The 21,456-nt window shown below is 44.2% G+C and overlaps 1 protein-coding gene across 1 annotated transcript in view; it reads right to left on the bottom strand.

Moving 5' to 3' along the window:
• Positions 1-21,456, bottom strand: part of LOC116375835 (glutamate receptor-interacting protein 2-like) — a 179,098-nt gene that overhangs the window by 28,752 nt on the left and 128,890 nt on the right. Inside the window, exons 17-20 of the mRNA XM_031833741.1 lie at positions 19,748-19,892; positions 16,422-16,561; positions 14,514-14,702; positions 13,290-13,446 (exon numbers count right to left, since the gene is read on the bottom strand). Of these exons, the coding sequence (XP_031689601.1) occupies positions 13,290-13,446; positions 14,514-14,702; positions 16,422-16,561; positions 19,748-19,892 (631 nt within the window). The remainder of the gene's footprint in view (positions 1-13,289; positions 13,447-14,513; positions 14,703-16,421; positions 16,562-19,747; positions 19,893-21,456) is intronic.

The raw sequence follows: 21,456 nt of genomic DNA, 5'->3' as shown, positions 1-21,456 counted from the left end.
CTAATCCTAACCCCTAACCCCCAATCCTAAACCCTAAACCATAACCCCTAATCCTAACCCTAGGTGGGAACATCAACCCTAACCCTAACCCCTAACAATAACCCCTAATCCTAACCCCTAACCCTAGGTGGGAACATCAACCCTAACCCCTAACCCCTAATCCTAACCCCTAATCCTAACCCTAACATCAACCCTAACCCAAAACCCTAATCCTAACATCAACCCTTACCCTAACCCCTAAACCTAACCCTAACCCCTAATCCTAACCCCTAACCCTAGGTGGGAACATCAACCCTAACCCTAACCCCTAATCCTAACCCCTAATCCTAACATCAACCCTTACCCTAACCCCTAATCCTAACTCCTAATCCTAACCCCTAATCCTAACCCTAACCTCTAACCCTAACCCTAGGTGGGAACATAAACCCTAACCCTAACCCCTAATCCTAACCCCTAATCCTAACCCTAACCCCTAATCCTAACCCCTAATCCTAACCCTAACCCCTAATCCTAACCCCTAACCCTAACCCCTAAACCTAACCCCTAACCCTAACCCCTAACTCTAACCAAAACCCTTAATCCTAACCCTAACCCCTAACCATAGGTGGGAACATCAACCCTTACCCTAACCCCTAATCCTAACCCTAACCCCTCATCCCTAACCCTAACCCCTAACCCTAGGTGGGAACATCAACCCTAACCCCTAATCCTAACCCCTAACCCCCAATCCTAAACCCTAACCCCTAATCCTAACCCTAGGTGGGAACATCAACCCTAACCCTAACCCCTAACAATAACCCCTAATCCTAACCCCTAACCCTAGGTGGGAACATCAACCCTAACCCCTAACCCCTAATCCTAACCCCTAATCCTAACCCCTAACCCAAATCCTAACCCTAACCCCTAATCCTAACCCCTAATCCTAATCCTAACCCCTAATCCTAATCCTAACCCTAACCCCTAATCCTAACCCCTAACCCTAGGTGGGAACATCAACCCTTACCCTAATCCTAACCCCTAACCCCTAACCATAACACTAACCCCCAATCCTAACGCTAACCCCTAATCCTAACCCTAACCCCTAATCCTAACCCCTAATCCCAACCCCTAATCCTAACCCCTAACCGTAGGTGGGAACATCAACCCTAACCCTAACCCCTAACCCTAACCCCTAATCCTAACCCCTAACCCTAGGTGGGAACATCAACCCTAACCCCTAATCCTAACCCCTAATCCTAACATCAACCCTTACCCTAACCCCTAATCCAAACTCCTAATCCTAACCCTAACCCCTAATCCTAACCCCTAACCCTAACCCCTAATCCCTAACCTCTAATCCTAACCCCTAACCCTAGGTGGGAACATCAACCCTAACCCTAACCCTTAATCCTAACCCCTAATCCTAACATCAACCCTTACCCTAACCCCTAATCCAAACTCCTAATCCTAACCCTAACCCCTAATCCTAACCCCTAACCATAACACTAACCCCCAATCCTAACGCTAACCCCTAATCCTAACCCTAACCCCTAATCCTAACCCCTAATCCCAACCCCTAATCCTAACCCCTAACCGTAGGTGGGAACATCAACCCTAACCCTAACCCCTAACCCTAACCCCTAATCCTAACCCTAACCCCTAATCCGAACCCCTAATCCGAACCCTAACCCCTAACCCCTAATCCTAACCCTAACCCCTAATCCTAATCCCTAACCCTAGGTGGGAACATCAACCCTAACCCCTAATCCTAACACCTAACCCCCGATCCTAAACCCTAACCCCTAATCCTAACCCTAGGTGGGAACATCAACCCTAACCCTAACCCCTAACAATAACCCCTAATCCTAACCCTAGGTGGGAACATCAACCCTAACCCAATCCTAATCCTAACCCTTAATCCTAACCCTAACCCCTAATCCGAACCCCTAATCCGAACCCTAACCCCTAATCCGAACCCGAACCCCTAATCCGAACCCCTAATCCTAACCCCTAATCCTAACCCCTAACCCTAACCTCTAATCCTAACCCCTAATCCGAAACCCCTAATCCTTACCCTAACCCCTAATCCTAACCCCTAATCCCAACCCCTAATCCTAACCCCCTAATCCTAACCCCTAATCCTAACCCCTAACCCCTACCGTAACCCCGAACCCCTAATCCTAACCCAAACCCCTAATCCTAACCTGAACCCCTAATCCTAACCCCTAACCCTAACCCCTAACCATAGGTGGGAACATCAACCCTTACCCTAACCCCTAATCCTAACCCTAACCCCTAATCCCTAACCCTAATCCTAACCCCTAACCCTAGGTGGGAACATCAACCCTAACCCCTAATCCTAACCCCTAACCCCCAATCCTAAATCCTAACCCCTAATTCTAACCCTAGGTGGGAACATCAACCCTAACCCCTAACAATAACCCCTAATCCTAACCCCTAACCCTAACCCTAGGTGGGAACATCAACCCTAACCCCTAATCCTAACCCCTAATCCTAACCCTTAACCCTAACCCCTAACCCAAATCCTAACCCTAACCCCTAACCCTAATCCTAACCCCTAATCCTAATCCTAACCCTAACCCCTAATCCTAACCCCTACCCTAGGTGGGAACATCAACCCTAACCCCTAATCCTAACCCCTAACCCCCAATCCTAAACCCTAAACCCTAACCCCTAATCCTAACCCTAGGTGGGAACATCAACCCTAACCCTAACCCCTAACAATAACCCCTAATCCTAACCCCTAACCCTAGGTGGGAACATCAACCCTAACCCCTAACCCCTAATCCTAACCCCTAATCCTAACCCTAACATCAACCCTAACCCAAAACCCTAATCCTAACATCAACCCTTACCCTAACCCCTAAACCTAACCCTAACCCCTAATCCTAACCCCTAACCCTAGGTGGGAACATCAACCCTAACCCTAACCCCTAATCCTAACCCCTAATCCTAACATCAACCCTTACCCTAACCCCTAATCCTAACTCCTAATCCTAACCCCTAATCCTAACCCTAACCTCTAACCCTAACCCTAGGTGGGAACATAAACCCTAACCCTAACCCCTAATCCTAACCCCTAATCCTAACCCTAACCCCTAATCCTAACCCCTAATCCTAACCCTAACCCCTAATCCTAACCCCTAACCCTAACCCCTAAACCCTAAACCTAACCCTAACCCCTAACTCTAACCAAAACCCTTAATCCTAACCCTAACCCCTAACCATAGGTGGGAACATCAACCCTTACCCTAACCCCTAATCCTAACCCTAACCCCTCATCCCTAACCCTAACCCCTAACCCTAGGTGGGAACATCAACCCTAACCCCTAATCCTAACCCCTAACCCCCAATCCTAAACCCTAACCCCTAATCCTAACCCTAGGTGGGAACATCAACCCTAACCCTAACCCCTAACAATAACCCCTAATCCTAACCCCTAACCCTAGGTGGGAACATCAACCCTAACCCCTAACCCCTAATCCTAACCCCTAATCCTAACCCCTAACCCAAATCCTAACCCTAACCCCTAATCCTAACCCCTAATCCTAATCCTAACCCCTAATCCTAATCCTAACCCTAACCCCTAATCCTAACCCCTAACCCTAGGTGGGAACATCAACCCTTACCCTAATCCTAACCCCTAACCCCTAACCATAACACTAACCCCCAATCCTAACGCTAACCCCTAATCCTAACCCTAACCCCTAATCCTAACCCCTAATCCCAACCCCTAATCCTAACCCCTAACCGTAGGTGGGAACATCAACCCTAACCCTAACCCCTAACCCTAACCCCTAATCCTAACCCCTAACCCTAGGTGGGAACATCAACCCTAACCCCTAATCCTAACCCCTAATCCTAACATCAACCCTTACCCTAACCCCTAATCCAAACTCCTAATCCTAACCCTAACCCCTAATCCTAACCCCTAACCCTAACCCCTAATCCCTAACCTCTAATCCTAACCCCTAACCCTAGGTGGGAACATCAACCCTAACCCTAACCCTTAATCCTAACCCCTAATCCTAACATCAACCCTTACCCTAACCCCTAATCCAAACTCCTAATCCTAACCCTAACCCCTAATCCTAACCCCTAACCATAACACTAACCCCCAATCCTAACGCTAACCCCTAATCCTAACCCTAACCCCTAATCCTAACCCCTAATCCCAACCCCTAATCCTAACCCCTAACCGTAGGTGGGAACATCAACCCTAACCCTAACCCCTAACCCTAACCCCTAATCCTAACCCCTAACCCTAGGTGGGAACATCAACCCTAACCCCTAATCCTAACCCCTAATCCTAACATCAACCCTTACCCTAACCCCTAATCCAAACTCCTAATCCTAACCCTAACCCCTAATCCTAACCCCTAACCCTAACCCCTAACCTCTAATCCTAACCCCTAACCCTAGGTGGGAACATCAACCCAGAACCTGGTAAATCTCTCCATGTAGTGTAAAACTGCTTCAGAGGCATCATGCGTGAACGTTGAAGGAAAGATAAAGAGTGTTAACTGGCAGCGTTAGTCAGTTGTAGGTACTGGTACTATGAGAAGGTGGGGACATCCACTACCAAACCTAGAATCTGGTGGATCTACGGAGTTACTCCAGAATTTTGGCTCGGTTCCAATATCCGTACAAACAGACAGTTGATACTGCTAAAATACCACTCACATACCGCTCACATACTACTCACATACCGCTCACATACCGCTCACATACTATGCACATACTATGCACATACCGCTCACATACTACTCACATACTATGCACATACCACTCACATACCGCTCACATATCGCTCACATACCACTCACATACCGCTCACATACCGATCACATACTGCTCACATACCACTCACATACCACTCACATACTACTCACATACCACTCACATACTACTCACATACGACTCACATACTATTAGCATACTACTCCCATACTACAAACAAACATCATATTTACATAACATAATATTTAAATACTACTAAATAAAACTATTAACATGCTACTTACATACCACTCACATACCACTAACTAACAAACTACTAACTAACATACTATTAACTCACTAACATGCTACTCACATACTACTAACATACTACTTACATACTACTAGCATACCACTAACATGCTACTAACATACCACTAACATACTACTTACATATTACTCACATGCTACTAGCATACCACTAACATACAACTTACATATTACTCACATGCTACTAGCATACCGCTAATATACTACTTACATATTACTCACATGCTACTAGCATACCGCTAACATGCTACTAACATACCACTAACATACTGCTAGCATACCACTTACATACTACTCACATACTACCAACTCACTAACATACCACTAACATGCTACTAACATACTACTTACATACTACTAGCATACCACTAAGGTGCTACTAACATACCACTAACATACTACTAACATACCACTTACATACTACTCACATACTACTAACTCACTGACATACCACTAACATGCTACTAACATACTACTTACATACTACTAGCATACCACTAACATGCTACTAACATACCACTAACATACTCCTTACATATTACTCACATGCTACTAGCATACCACTAACATGCTACTAACATACCACTAACATACCACTAACATGCTAGTAACATACTACTAACACACTACTTACATACTTCTAGCATACCACTAATATGCTACTAACATACCACTAACATACTAGTTACATGTTACTCACATGCTACTTACATACCACTAACATATTCTTACATATTACTCACATGCTACTACCATACCACTAACATGCTAATAACATAACACTAACATAGTACTAACACACAACTTACATACTACTAGCATACCACTAACATGCTACTAACATACCACTAACATACTACTAACATACCACTTACATACTACTAACTCACTAACATACCACTAACATGCCACTAACATACTACTTACATACTACTAGCATACCACTAACATGCTACTAACATACCACTAACATACTACTTACATATTACTCACATGCTACTAGCATACCACTAACATGCTACTAACATACCACTAACATACTACTTACATATTACTCACATGCTACTAGCATACCAGGTGGTACAATCTGACATGTCATCCCAGCAGAATAAATAGTGGGGGTAAAACATGAGCCTATCAAAATCAATGCAACATGACCAATGAACTATATCAGGCCGACCCAGGGGTGAAAGAAAGGTGGTACAATCCGATATGGCTTCCCAGCCAAATAAATAGTGGGGGGTACGCCGTACCAGTAAAACGTGAGCCAATCAAAATCAATGACCCCCAAAAAAACTATAAGTTATTACACCATTATTTATGTCAGCCGCATGAAACATCAGAAAATTGACTGGAAATCGGGTCGTATGGGTCGCTCCAAAATACGTTGAAGCTCGAATAGAACACGTTTTGTCAAGGTGGAGATGAGACCATTGGCGTTTGTGGAAAACCAGTGGATGCATCAATTCAGGCTACAAGTGTAGATATAGATTTTATATAGATACTACAACATAGATTTTATATGGATAATACAACATAGATTTGATATGGATACTACAACATAGATTTATATGGATACTACAACATAGATTTATATAGATACTACAACATAGATTTTATATAGATACTACAACATAGATTTGATATGGATAATACAACATATTTTATTGATCTGTTTGTCCGTGTCAGCAGAGTAGGCTAACCTGTACATTTCGTAGTATTAAAAAAGATTCCGCTAATGTTTCCATTCATATTAAGTGAAGTAGAATTGCATGAAATGTGTTTATAAAAGGCCAACAAGAAATGTAGGCTGATAGGCCTAACTCTAGCCTAGGCCTAACTCTAGCCTAGGCCTAACTCTAGCCTAGGCCTAACTCTAGCCTAGGCCTAACTCTATGTTAGCAGTGAGCGGTTCAGCTGTTTGTTTTTCCAGCAGGTCAGCTGTTTGTTTCTCCAGCAGGTCAGCTGTTTGTTTCTTCAGCAGGTCAGCTGTTTGTTTCTCCAGCGGGTCAGCTGTTTGTTTCTCCAGCGGGTCAGCTGTTTGTTTCTCCAGCGGGTCAGCTGTTTGTTTCTCCAGCGGGTCAGCTGTTTGTTTCTCCAGCGGGTCAGCTGTTTGTTTCTCCAGCGGGTCAGCTGTTTGTTTCTCCAGCAGGTCAGCTGTTTGTTTCTCCAGCAGGTCAGCTATTTGTTTCTCCAGCAGGTCAGCTATTTGTTCACCCGTACCCGACCACAATTGCTAATAATCCATCCGCAACCGCTCAACCATATGGGATAAAGTGAAAATCTGAGGCCAGCACCAAATATAGAACATGCACTAATAGGCTACGGCTCAAAGAAGGCAGAACGATTTTTTGACAAGGGGGTGCAGGATGATTTTTTGACAGGGGGTGCAGGATGATTTTTTGACAGGGGGTGCAGGATGATTTTTTGACAGGGGGTGCAGAACGATTTTTTGACAAGGGGGTGCAGGATGATTTTTTGACAGGGGGTGCAGGATGATTTTTTGACAGGGGGTGCAGGATGATTTTTTGACAGGGGGTGCAGGATGATTTTTTGACAGGGGGTGCAGGATGATTTTTTGACAGGGGGTGCAGGATGATTTTTTGACAGGGGGTGTAGGATGATTTTTTGACAGGGGGTGCAGGATGATTTTTTGACAAGGGGGTGCAGGATGATTTTTTGACAGGGGGTGCAGGATGATTTTTTGACAGGGGGTGCAGGAAGCTTTTCTGTGCAAAATGTCCAAATTACATCAGTTTGACTGGTTGTAAAGGAAAAAAATATTTCAGATTTCAGTTTGGCTACGATGCATATTTTATGTGATTGAAATACAATCAGCTTTTATAATGAAGACAGAACCTCTACAGATGGTATCTAATTGAGCATTGCATTCTCTGAAGATGCAGAAATAAATCATATTTGGACTTGGTAATACTCCTGTAACCAAGTCCAAATTCTGTCTACATTTACTGTATCATTTTACTGCAAGAAATTCTTAATTCTGCAGGAGTTAATATTAAGGCTATGTGAGAGGTTATAGACCTACAGTCATCGTCCAGACTTCAGTTTCCAATTTAACCCATCTAAACAGTAGTCTACAGTTCCCTTGACGTGAAATAGGTCTATTTTGAAGTTGGTCTTGTGACTGTGGAATTTGTATAGCAGCGCCTCACAATCATCACCACACACAACATAGTGCTGTCATCCTGTTTTACCACTTCACCAAATATTTTCAACTCTCCTTCCGCAGATTTTGTCTTATTGAATTAAACTCCGACAATGTACTTTTTTTTGCCTCAGTGGACTGCCAGTTCCCGAAAACATTATAAGTCGATTGGCTGTGTAGGCTATTTTGGCGCGTGTACAGTTAATTAAGCCCTGAAGTTTAGGTTCATGCACTAAAACCCGACTAAAATAGCCTAAAATAGTCCAAGAAAAACCTCAACGTAGCCTATAGATATAAATTGCACAAGAATGATACATTTATTGGATTTGTTTTTAAAGGTATTCTCTTTATTCAACCCGTCGCAACACAATATTTAAAGACCTTATTAAACTCGTCCGCCGCCGTGCGGATATAACCGCGGGGACTACGTATTACGAGTCACTCCTCTACGCCACTCTGAACAGTCTTGTTTTGCGAACAGTGATTGAGTTAGGCCTAGACAATAACTATTCAATCTACTCACAGTATGAATAGTAGGCTATCTTACATAAGTCTGTAAAATGCGAGTTTGCATGGAACGTCCACCCAGGCTACTAGGTCCATAAACAGCGTATATTAAATTCATACGGATCTATAAGGAATTCTATGATTTCAACAACTAAGCTATTAAAATATATAAAATTCTGCATGCACTTGGGTGTCGTGTACTGGTAAGATATTAGATCTACTTTCACCCCTGGGCAGGCTACACCCCCATTATTTAGCTGTCTAGAAACAATTACATAACTTTTTTTTAAAACTCTTATCTGTGAATCTAGCTTTAGGTGTGTCTGATGTTATGCGGGTTACACAGGACTTTGTGGACTAACATGAAACACCAAGTCATAGTAATTCTGAGCTCATGAGTCTTTGTAGTTCATTTTTGAAACCTGCAAATGGCTGGTACTGTTAAGGGGTTCCAGTGATTTCTCCCTGAAGGTGAGTGACAGACATCTTTGTTGAAGCCTCCATCGCTCAGTGATCATTGGAGGATGATGACATTCTATTTAACGTAACATGGGATGGCCGTTACAGTTCCTGACTCATGAATCACTCAAGATGTTTAGTGATGGTGTCATCACAAGCGGCTCTGAGGTCACACGGCTAGAGGCAAAAAACAGACATGCCCTTTTGTGGCTCTGTGAACCCCTTTTCTGTGTGACCCCTTTGCTGTGTGAACCAATTGCTGTGTGAACCAATTGCTGTGTGAACCCATTGCTCTGTGAACCCCTTTGCTGTGTGACCCCTTTGCTGTGTGAACCAATTGCTCTGTGAACCCCATTGCTGTGTGAACCCCATTGCTGTGTGAACCAATTGCTGTGTGAACCTATAACTGTGAAAAGAAAAGCTGCACACTATCAGAAACAATAGTTCTACATTTCATAAATACCACCATTTCAACAGCAAGCTGCCTTCGTTAGAGTTTAAAAGCTGTGAACCCAGCTGTGCTGTCACGAGGGTTGCACCCCTGTCTATAAATTATAAAAAATAATAGTTCAGTTGTTGCAACCTGCAAATACCAGATACTGTCTGGATTTCCTATTGTTGCAACCTGCAAAGTTTCGGTATGATCATGGGGTTCCCATTGTAGCAACCTACAAAGACCGGATACTGTTATGGTACCTGTCATTGTTCTAACTGTTCAAGTACCTGTCATTGTTCTAACTGTTCAAGTACCTGCCATTGTTCTAACTGTTCAAGTACCCAAACTGTTACAGACCTATATCCATCCTGCCCTGCCTATCTAAGGTCTTCGAAAGCCAAGTCAACAAACAGGTCACTGACCATCTCGAATCCCACCGTACCTTCTCCGCTGTGCAATCTGGTTTCCGAGCCGGTCATGGGTGCACCTCAGCCACACTCAAGGTACTAAACGACATCATAACCGCCATCGATAAAAGACAGTACTGTGCAGCCGTCTTCATCGACCTCGCCAAGGCTTTCGACTCTGTCAATCACCATATTCTTATCGGCAGACTCAGTAGCCTCGGTTTTTCGGATGACTGCCTTGCCTGGTTCACCAATTACTTTGCAGACAGAGTTCAGTGTGTCAAATCGGAGGGCATGCTGTCCGGTCCTCTGGCAGTCTCTATGGGGGTGCCACAGGGTTCAATTCTCGGGCCGACTCTTTTCTCTGTGTATATCAATGATGTTGCTCTTGCTGCGGGCGATTCCCTGATCCACCTCTACGCAGACGACACCATTCTATATACTTTCGGCCCGTCTTTGGACACTGTGCTATCTAACCTCCAAACAAGCTTCAATGCCATACAACACTCCTTCCGTGGCCTCCAACTGCTCTTAAACGCTAGTAAAACCAAATGCATGCTTTTCAACCGGTCGCTGCCTGCACCTGCATGCCCGACTAGCATCACCACCCTGGATGGTTCCGACCTAGAATATGTGGACGTCTATAAGTACCTAGGTGTCTGGCTAGACTGCAAACTCTCCTTCCAGACTCATATCAAACATCTCCAATCGAAAATCAAATCAAGAGTCGGCTTTCTATTCCGCAACAAAGCCTCCTTCACTCAAGCCGCCAAGCTTACCCTAGTAAAACTGACTATCCTACCGATCCTCGACTTCGGCGATGTCATCTACAAAATGGCTTCCAACACTCTACTCAGCAAACTGGATGCAGTCTATCACAGTGCCATCCGTTTTGTCACTAAAGCACCTTATACTACCCACCACTGCGACTTGTATGCTCTAGTCGGCTGGCCCTCGCTACATATTCGTCGCCAGACCCACTGGCTCCAGGTCATCTACAAGTCTATGCTAGGTAAAGCTCCGCCTTATCTCAGCTCACTGGTCACGATGGAAACACCCATCCGTAGCACGCGCTCCAGCAGGTGTATCTCACTGATCATCCCTAAAGCCAACACCTCATTTGGCCGCCTTTCGTTCCAGTACTCTGCTGCCTGTGACTGGAACGAATTGCAAAAATCGCTGAAGTTGGAGACTTTCATCTCCCTCACCAACTTCAAACATCAGCTATCTGAGCAGCTAACCGATCGCTGCAGCTGTACATAGTCTATTGGTAAATAGCCCACCCTTTTCACCTACCTCATCCCCGTACTGTTTTTATTTATTTACTTTTCTGCTCTTCTGCACACCAATATCTCTACCTGTACATGACCATCTGATCTTTTATCACTCCAGTGTTAATCTGCAAAATTGTAATTATTTGCCTACCTCCTCATGCCTTTTGCACACATTGTATATAAACCCCCCCTTCGTTTTCTACTGTGTTATTGACTTGTTAATTGTTTACTCCATGTGTAACTCTTTGTTGTATGCTCACACTGCTATGCTTTATCTTGGCCAGGTCGCAGTTGCAAATGAGAACTTGTTCTCAACTAGCCTACCTGGTTAAATAAAGGTGAAATAAAAAAAATAAAAATAAAACCTATCATTGTTCTAACTGTTCAAGTACCTGTCATTGTTCTAACTGTTCAAGTACCTGTAATTGTTGTAACTGTTCAAGTACCTGTCATTGTTGTCACTGTTCAAGTACCTGTCATTGTTCTAACTGTTCAAGTACCTGCCATTGTTGTAACTGTTCAAGTACCTGTCATTGTTGTAACTGTCCAAGTACCTGCCATTGTTCTAACTGTTCAAGTACATGTCATTGTTCTAACTGTTCAAGTACCTGTCATTATTCTAACTGTTCAAGTACCTGTCATTGTTCTAACTGTTCAAGTACATGTCATTGTTCTAACTGTTCAAGTACATGTCATTGTTCTAACTGTTCAAGTACCTGCCATTGTTGTAATTGTTCAAGTACCTGTCATTGTTCTAACTGTTCAAGTACCTGTCATTGTTCTAACTGTTCAAGTACCTGTCATTGTTCTAACTGTTCAAGTACCTGTCAGTGTTCTAACTGTTCAAGTACCTATCATTGTTCTAACTGTTCAAGTACCTGTCATTGTTCTAACTGTTCAAGTACCTGTCATTGTTCTAACTGTTCAAGTACCTGCCATTCTTCTAACTGTTCAAGTACCTATCATTGTTCTAACTGCTCAAGTACCTGCCATTGTTCTAACTGTTCAAGTACCTGTCATTGTTCTAACTGTTCAAGTACATGTCATTGTTGTAACTGTTCAAGCACCTGTCATTGTTCTAACTGTTCAAGCACCTGTCATTGTTCTAACTGTTCAAGTACCTGTCATTGTTCTAACTGTTCAAGTACCTGTCATTGTTCTAACTGTTCAAGTACCTGTCATTGTTCTAACTGTTCAAGTACCTGTCATTGTTCTAACTGTTCAAGTACCTGTCATTGTTCTAACTGTTCAAGTACCTGTCATTGTTCTAACTGTTCAAGTACCTGTCATTGTTCTAACTGTTCAAGTACCTGTCATTGTTCTAACTGTTCAAGTACCTGCCATTGTTACAACCTGTAAAACCTCCGGCAATTTTACTAGAATTCCAAGGTTTTCTAGAAATCCCGGTTGGCATATTCCAGATTTATTTCCAGATTTTCCTCCTGATTCCAGCATTCTTCTAACCAGGATGTCTGGAAAACCTGGGAATGTTCGGGGGAAAGGCACAGAGGATTTTTTGCAACCGTAATAGCAACCTGTAAAGCCCTCACTCTTCTATGTGGCCTCTCTCCTCAGTGAGTGTTACTCTGAAGGCTTATATGAGACGTACAGCACATAGCACCTACAGGTCCTGCACCCTCTACAGTGTTCACAGTGAGACAGTATACAAGGAGGGGTGAGATGTTTGGCATGATGCTCGAGGGGTGTCCTAAAATGTACACCGTGCAGGTGGTCTCCACAAGTGAGACAGTATACAAGGAGGGGTGAGATGTTTGGCATGAGGCTCGAGGGGTGTCCTAAAATGTACACCGTGCAGGTGGTCTCCACAAGTGAGACAGTATACAAAGAGTGGTGAGACGTTTGGCATGAGGTCTCCACAGTGAGACAGTGTACAAGGAGGGGTGAGATGTTTGGCATGAAGTCTCCACAAGTGAGACAGTATACAAAGAGGGGTGAGACGTTTGGCATGATGTCTCCACAGTGAGTCTTACCCTGATGGTTTGTCCCAGTCGTCTTCACTGAAGCCCCCGTCACTGAAAGGGTAGTTGTTACTACGGCGGCCCGGGGGCGGGGGGCTGGTCCTCTGCCTGGCACTCCTCCACTCATGGGGGTGCAGGGCGATGCCTGCCGCCTGGGGGTTGTAGGGCCCTGCGGAAGGGGTGTTGGTGGAGGTGAGGGTGGGAAGTGAGGGAGAAAGGGGGTTAGGTAGAATAAAAAGGTAGAATAAAAATGATAATTTAGAGTGACACGTCCATTACAATCAATTGTGTACAAACCTATTGGGCTGGAAGAACCATAGATTATATCAACTATAGAACCATAGATTATATCAACTATAGAACCATAGACTATATCAACTATAGAAACATAGACTATATCAACTATATCACCATATATCACCAACTATAGAACCATAGACATATCAACTATAGAACCATAGACATATCAGCTATAGAACCATAGACATATCAACTATAGAACCATAGACATATCAACTATAGAACCATAGACATATCAGCTATAGAACCATAGACATATCAGCTATAGAACCATAGAGTCCATGCTGCCCTGTGGGGTCAAACCTTGGATGTCTTAGCCAGAATCGATGCAGGAGACGTCCCAGGACATGGTGATACACCAAGTGTAGACCTATCATTAACCCTAACCCTGGTCTCACCATGTCTACCACTAGTCTTTACCTTGGCTTCCGTAGCCGGCGTCGATGCCGGATCCGTCCCAGGACATGGTGATACACCAAGTGTAGACCTATCATTAACTCTGACCACAACCCTAACCCTGGTCTCACCATGTCTACCACTAGTCTATACCTTAGCTTCCGTAGCCCGCATCGATGCAGGAGACGTCCCAGGACATGGTGATACACCAAGCGTAGACCTATCATTAACTCTAACTCTAACCACAACCCTAACCCTGGTCTCACCATGTCTACCACTAGTCTTTACCTTGGCTTCCGTAGCCAGCATCGATGCCGGATCCGTCCCAGGACATGGTGATACACCAAGTGTAGACCTATCATTAACTCTAACCACAACCCTAACCCTGGTCTCACCATGTCTACCACTAGTCTTTACCTTGGCTTCCGTAGCCAGCATCGATGCAGGAGACGTCCCAGGACATGGTGATACACCAAGCGTATCATTAACTCTAACCACAACCCTAACCCTGGTCTCACCATGTCTACCACTAGTCTTTACCTTGGCTTCCGTAGCCCGCGTCGATGCCGGATCCGTCCCAGGACTCCATGGTAGAGTCCATACTGGGTATGGTGGTGGAGTAGATCTCTGACAGCTTGTTGGTCTTCTGAGAGTCTGTCATGTCCGACACGTCCTCCGTGTCACTCAAATCATTCTCCATCTCTCCATCCTTCTTCTTCTCGTCTGCCACTGGAAGGAGGAAGTAGAGGAGCATCTGTTCAGGGTCTCTGCATGTTGTCGGGGCACATGGCCTATGTTTAACAGGAGTGTGCTATGTAGGGAATAGGGTGCCATAGGGCTCTGGCCTAAAGTAGTGTACTATGTAGGGAATGGGGTCTAAAGTAGTGTACTATGTAGGGAATAGGGTCTAACGTAGTGCACTATGTAGGGAAAAGGGTGCCATAGGGCTCTGATCTAAAGTAGTGCACTATGTAGGGAATAGGGTTCAATAGGGCTCTGGTCTAATGTAGTGTACTATGTAGGGAATAGGGTTCTATAGGGCTCTGGTCTAAAGTAGTGCACTATATAGGGAATAGGGTGCCATTTGGGACGCTGTTAAGTTATTAATAAACTATGCTCTCATACGAGACGTCGAAGGGTGGGAGGAAAGTGTCAAACCTGGGTCAAATATGTATATCTCAAATACACAGTACATTATGGATCTCAAATACACAGTACATTATGAATCTCAAATACACAGTACATTATGGATCTCAAATACACAGTACCTTATGAGTTTCAAATACACAGTACCTTATGAATCTCAAATACACAGTACCTTATGAATCTCAAATACACAGTACATTACAAATCTCAAATACATATTACGAATCTCAAATACACAGTACATTACGAATCTCAAATACACAGTACATTATGTACTCAAACACGCCAGAGGTTATACCCATTGGACTTGGGGTTCTCATATACCTCATATTTAGATGCATTTATTCTGCTTTGCCACTAAAATCATCATATATACTGAGAACTAAAATATTGTGTTATTGTAATGCGTATTATTAACAATAATAATAATAGTAGGGGGGGGGGGGGGGGGGGGTAGTTAAAAAATGCACCACAAATGGTTCTTCAAAAGGTTCATAGAGGATCCATTAAAAGGGGCGCTGTGAAAACACAAAACGAAACGTAACGTCTAGTAGGGCTAAACAGCACAGCACCAAAAACAAGATCCCACAAACTACAGGTGGAAATATAGGCTGCCTAAATATGATCCCCAATCAGAGACAACGATAGACAGCTGCCTCTGATTGGGAACCATACCAGGCCAACAAAGAAATAGAAAACATAGATTGCCCACCGTAGTCACACCATGACCTACCAAATAGAGAATTAAAAGGATCTCTAAGGTCCAGGTGTGACACCCTTTTGTTGTACATAATTATGTTTTGCTGGTTTTATGGGGAGGAAAACCTTAGAACCACATAAACCTCATAAACCTGTTATGGGATTCTCTAAGACAACAAGCAGTATGTGTCTGAGCTGAAGCCTGGACAGAGGAGGTAGAGATCCCAGAGCAGCAGCACAGCATCAGAGGGAAGCTACCAGCAGAACTCTGTAGCAAACTCACACAGCAGGCCTGGTTTCATCTAGTTGTTAGTATATTTAAATGCCAAACTACAAATGGCTGGTTACATCTCAGACGTCTGTACTCTCGCGGCTCCCCTGATATCCTGGGGAAGGGAAACATACACCTGATTTGGTGCAGAGTGACACCTAAGGAAGACAGACACATATTGATAACTATACAACACATACATCTGTTTCTTCAGTCCCATGTTGTGGTTACTGCACTCTTTCTGCTTTCTCTTTGGGGTCTAGGCCAGGTAACTGTAAAAGATTTGATTGATTTGATTTGAAACTTGATTGATTGATTTTCTGAACACTTACTGTCGACCTGTTTCTTGATCTTGAGTGTGACCGTCTCCCCGGCCATCTGTAGCAGGTGAATGGCCTCGCTGAGCGGCTTGCCCTTCAGACTGACACTGTTGATAGCCAGAATACGGTCTCCCACATGGATCGCTCCGGTCCTACAGAGAAAGACGACAGGCCCCGTTTACCACCAGACGGCAGTAATATGCCAGTATTCCATGGAATATAATAGTGGCTGAGAAATAAGATGGGTCATTCTAAGATAAACATAAGAGATAGATATGAGAGAGAAAATCTATTTTAAGCTAATTTAGATTTTCCATGATTCCTGCTTAACCCAACCAACACATAGAACACGTTTAAAAACATGAGATGTTTATATAACAGCGGTAGAAATGCATAATAGGTCTGAAACAATAACAAAGCGTTGCCGTGGTAACCATCCGAGTGGTGGAGCCACTCTAAAATTCATAGACAGAGCAATGGATGCAAAGGCCCCGCCATCCAGGAGATCAACATGATAGATGTTTGGAAGTAATAGTGTTTGTTTTGCATTGACTTTGTTTATAGACATTGGAGTACAACGAGGTTATGTTTTGGGTTCTGATGGGGTATGACAGTTGAACTGAGCTCATGAGGTATTTATAAGGTATTTACATTGTGTTTACTTGATAGCTACCTACACATATAGCTAGCTAGAACAAAGTGTTAATAATAATAATAAATTCATTAAAAAGATTAAAAGCAATAGAAAATAAAAGTTCTCCAGTAGGCATCTACTGGGGGAGCTAAGAGCTGTGTTGTCAGTCAATGTCTCTTCTTAAAGATTCAATGGGTATATGTGAGTAATTTAATAGTCCAATTTTTATTTATTTAAGCCCCTTTAAAGTTAACTAAAAAGTCACATGTTGATATCATAGGAATGACCTCAAATACTACAGCCTACCAAAATGACCTCAAATACTACAGCCTACCAAAATGACCTCAAATACTACAGCCTACCAAAATGACCTCAAATACTACAGCCTACCAAAATTACCTCAAATACTACAGCCTACCAAAATGACCTCAAATACTACAGCCTACCAAAATGACCTCAAATACTTTTGAGTGTTTGATTGATCCTGTCTGGAAAGCAAGATGGGTGGGGTTTGCACTTTTGGGACAATTCTATCAGTTCCAACATAACATGAAAGGCCCTCTCTGGTCATGACAATAGCCACAAAGCATCAGATACATAAGGAAAGAGGGGTATTTCTTCCACATTGTGGGTAAAATCTTCCAGCCATCGTCCCACTGATACGTTGAGTTAAGGAACACATCACACTTAGGTTGTTCACAAATTTAGAATTGTATGTTTTATAATAAACATTTTAAGTGTATTTTTTTGGTGTTTCTCAATCATGGGAAGTACGTTCTGATGTCTTTTTCCAAAGCGTATTTCATATGATATCTTGTCAATGAAAGAACATTTCCAGTACATTGGCATCCTCCTGCTCTTAAATATTTGGTTATTACCCTATTTTCCAGCACCAGAGAAACTCAATCAAGCAAAAGCTTTTCAAAATATTTCAAATAGAAGGTTAAGTTAATAAATTAAGGCCAGAAGAGGTGTGGTATATGTTCAATTTACTACGGCTAAGGGTCTAAGGGGTTTGGTTAGCTAAACTAGCTAGACTGTTTGTTTGGTTACCAAGGCAACAACAGTGAATTCCGAAAGTATTCAGACCCCTTCCCTATTTCCACATTTTGTTACATCACAGACTTATTCTAAAATTCATTAAATTATATTTGTTATATTTGTTTCTAATCTACACACAATACCCATAATGACAAAGCTAAAACAGGTTTTTACATATTTACATAAGTATTCAGACCCTTTGCTATGAGACTCGAAATTGAACTCAGGTGCATCCTGTTTCCATTGATCATCCTTGAGATGTTTCTACAAGTTGATTGGAGTTCAGGGACTGGGAGAATAGTCAGGATTGAGGAAAAGATAAACGGAGCAAAGTACAGAGAGATTCTTGATGAAAACCTGCTCCACAGCGCTCAGGACCTCAGACTGGGGTGAAGGTTCACCTTCCAACAGAACAACGACCCTAAGCACACAGCCAAGACAATGCAGGAGTGGCTTCTTGACAAGTCTCTGAATGTCCTTGAGTGACCCAGCCAGAGCCCGGACTTGAACCCGATCGAACATCTCTGGAGAGATCTGAAAATAGCTGTGCAGCAACACTCCCCATCCAACCTGACAGAGTTTGAGAGGATCTGCAGAGAAGAATGGGAGAAACTCCCCAAATACAGGTGTGACAAACTTGTAGACTCAAGGCTGTAATCACTGCCAAAGGTGCTTCAACAAAGTACTGAGTAAAAGGTCTGAATACTGATGTAAATGGGATATAAAAGAAGAATGAAAACAGTTTTTGCTTGTCATTATTGTGTGTTGATTGATGAGGGACCACACACTATGCATTCTATTTTCCATAGAATGCAAAACCCCTTATTGATTAGAGGGGGAGAGAGGAGAAACATTAGGCAGAGTGAGAGGGGGAGAGAGGGGGAGAGAGGAGAGAGGGGGGAGAGAGAGGAGAGTGAGAGAGAGAGGGGGAGAGGGAGAGAGAGGAGAGAGAGAGAGAGAGAGAGAGAGAGAGAGAGAGAGGAGAGAGAGAGAGGAGAGAGAGAGAGAGAAGAGAGAGAGAGAGAGAGAGAGAGAGAGAGAGGAGAGAGAGAGAGGAGAGAGAGAGAGAGAGAGAGAGAGAGAGAGGAGAGAGAGAGAGGAGAGAGAGAGAGGAGAGAGAGAGAGAGAGAGAGAGAGAGAGAGAGAGAGAGAGAGAGGGGGGAGAGGGCCCCTGAACGTGGGGCTAGTGCCCCCTCCTGCCCTTACCGACACTGGGTCTCTTTCTCAAGTCATCTTCCCTTGATTCCTCACATCCTCCCTACTCGACCCTTTTCTGAAAATACTTTGTAGAAAAAGGTGTGAAGAGAACCAGGGCCGACAAGGATAGACGGGTTGGTTGTAGCCCCACTGTCAGAGGCCTTTGTGGGGTAGGCCAGATGCCTGGGTCCCTGGGTCTAGAGTACCTGTCTGGAACCAGGCCAGGCCCTTCTACGTGAGGCCAAAAATAACGATGACATTCACTCTGTTCTCTTGTTCCCTGCCCTTCTCCCTTTCCCCTATCCCCATATCCTCTGTCTCTCTTTTGTCTCGACTCTGAACCAGCCTCCTCTTGGCCGGATGGGTAGGGGATACAGAAGGTCTAGGAGAGGTCGGCTCTAACCCCACAGTCAGGGGAAAAAACCACTGTCCAAGGCAGCTAGGTTCCAGGATCCCCGGGTCTCACCTTTCAGCCAGGCCCCGCTTGGTGAGGCCAGAGATGACGATGGGGTCAAAGGGCTCCTCCGTGCCTGAGATGGTGATCCCCAGGGGGCCTCCATATCTCTTCAGCTCCACCGTGTAGATGATTAAACCAGACGTCTCCTGTTCATCTAGAAGGGGGGAGGGAGAGGGAGAGAGGGAGGGAGGGAGGGACCATTAGAGAAAGAGAGAGACAGAGGAAGGAAGGGATGTCTTCAGGGCATAACATAACTAAACCTTAAAGCAACATGGATAATAATTCAGTTCCCTAAACATCTCAAACATCCAGAATGCACTGGCATTAAACTTGAAAAATGACTGAAGGATAAGAAATTATGTTCACTTTCCCTAAGAAGTGCATAGAGGAATTAATATTGACCGTGATGGTCTCCCCTTTGCTGCTATAACAGCCTCCACTCTTCTGGAAAATGTTTTCCACTAGATGTTGGAACATTTCTGCAGTGACTTGCTTCCATTCAGCCACAAGAGCATCAGTGAGGTCAGGCACTGATGTTGGGCAATTAGGCCTGGCTCACAGTCTGTGTTCCAATTCATCCCAAAGGTGTTCGATGGGGTTGAGGTCAGGGATCTGTTCAGGCCAGTCCACACTGATCTCGACTAACCATTTCTGAATGGACCTCGCTTTGTGCACAGGGGGCATTGTCATGCTGAAACAGGAAAGGGCCTTCCCCAAACTGTTGCCACAAAGTTGGAAGCACAGAATCATCTAGAATGTCATTGTATGCTGTAGCGTTAAGATTTCCCTTCACTGGAACTAAAGAGTCCGAACCATGAAAAACATCCCCATGCCATTATTCCTCCTTCACCAAACTTTACAGTTGGCACTATGCATTGGGGCAGGTAGCGTTCTCCTGGCATCCGCCAAACCCAGATACGTCCGTCGGACTGCTAGATGGTGAAGTGTGATTCATCACTCCAGAGAACCTGTTTCCACTGCTCCAGAGTCCAATGGCGGTGAGCTTTACCTCACTCCAGCCGACGCTTGGCATTGTGCGTGGTGATCTTAGGCTTGTGTGCGGCTGCTCGGCCATGGAAACACATTTCATGAAGCTCCAGACGAACAGTTCTTGTGCTGACGTTGCTTCCAGAGGCAGTTTGTAAGTCGGTAGTGTGAGTGTTGCCGAGGACAGAAGATTTTTACACACTACACGCTTCAGCACTTGGCAATCCCAGTCTGTGAGCTTGTATGGCCTACCACTTCGTTGCTGAGCCGTTGTTGCTCCTAGACGTTTCCACTTCACAATAACAGCACTTACAGTTGACCGGGGCAGCTCTAGCAGGACAGAAATGTGACAAACTGACTTGTTGGAAAGGTGGCATCCTATGACGGTGCCACGTTGACAGTCACTAAGCCCTTCAGTAAGGTCATTCTACTGCCACTGTTTGTCTATGGAGATTGCATGGCTGTGTCCTTGATTTTATACTCCCCATCAGCAACGGGTGTGGCTGAGATAGGCAAATCCACTCATTTAAAGGGGTGTCCATATACTTTTGTGTGTATATATAGTGTCGGTCATGTGTGAAACATGTCCTCAGATCCCACCACTGGAGAGTAAGAAGGGAGAGAAAAGGTTTGGAGGAGAGGAGAGGAGAGGAGAGGAGAGGGGAGGAGAGGAGAGGAGAGGAGAGGAGAGGAGAGGAGAGGAGAGAGGAGAGGAGAGGAGATGAGATGAG

The sequence above is a fragment of the Oncorhynchus kisutch genome, linkage group LG1 (assembly GCF_002021735.2).
Source record: "Oncorhynchus kisutch isolate 150728-3 linkage group LG1, Okis_V2, whole genome shotgun sequence".
NCBI lineage: Eukaryota > Metazoa > Chordata > Actinopteri > Salmoniformes > Salmonidae > Oncorhynchus > Oncorhynchus kisutch.
This window is presented reverse-complemented; position numbering and strand designations above follow the sequence as displayed.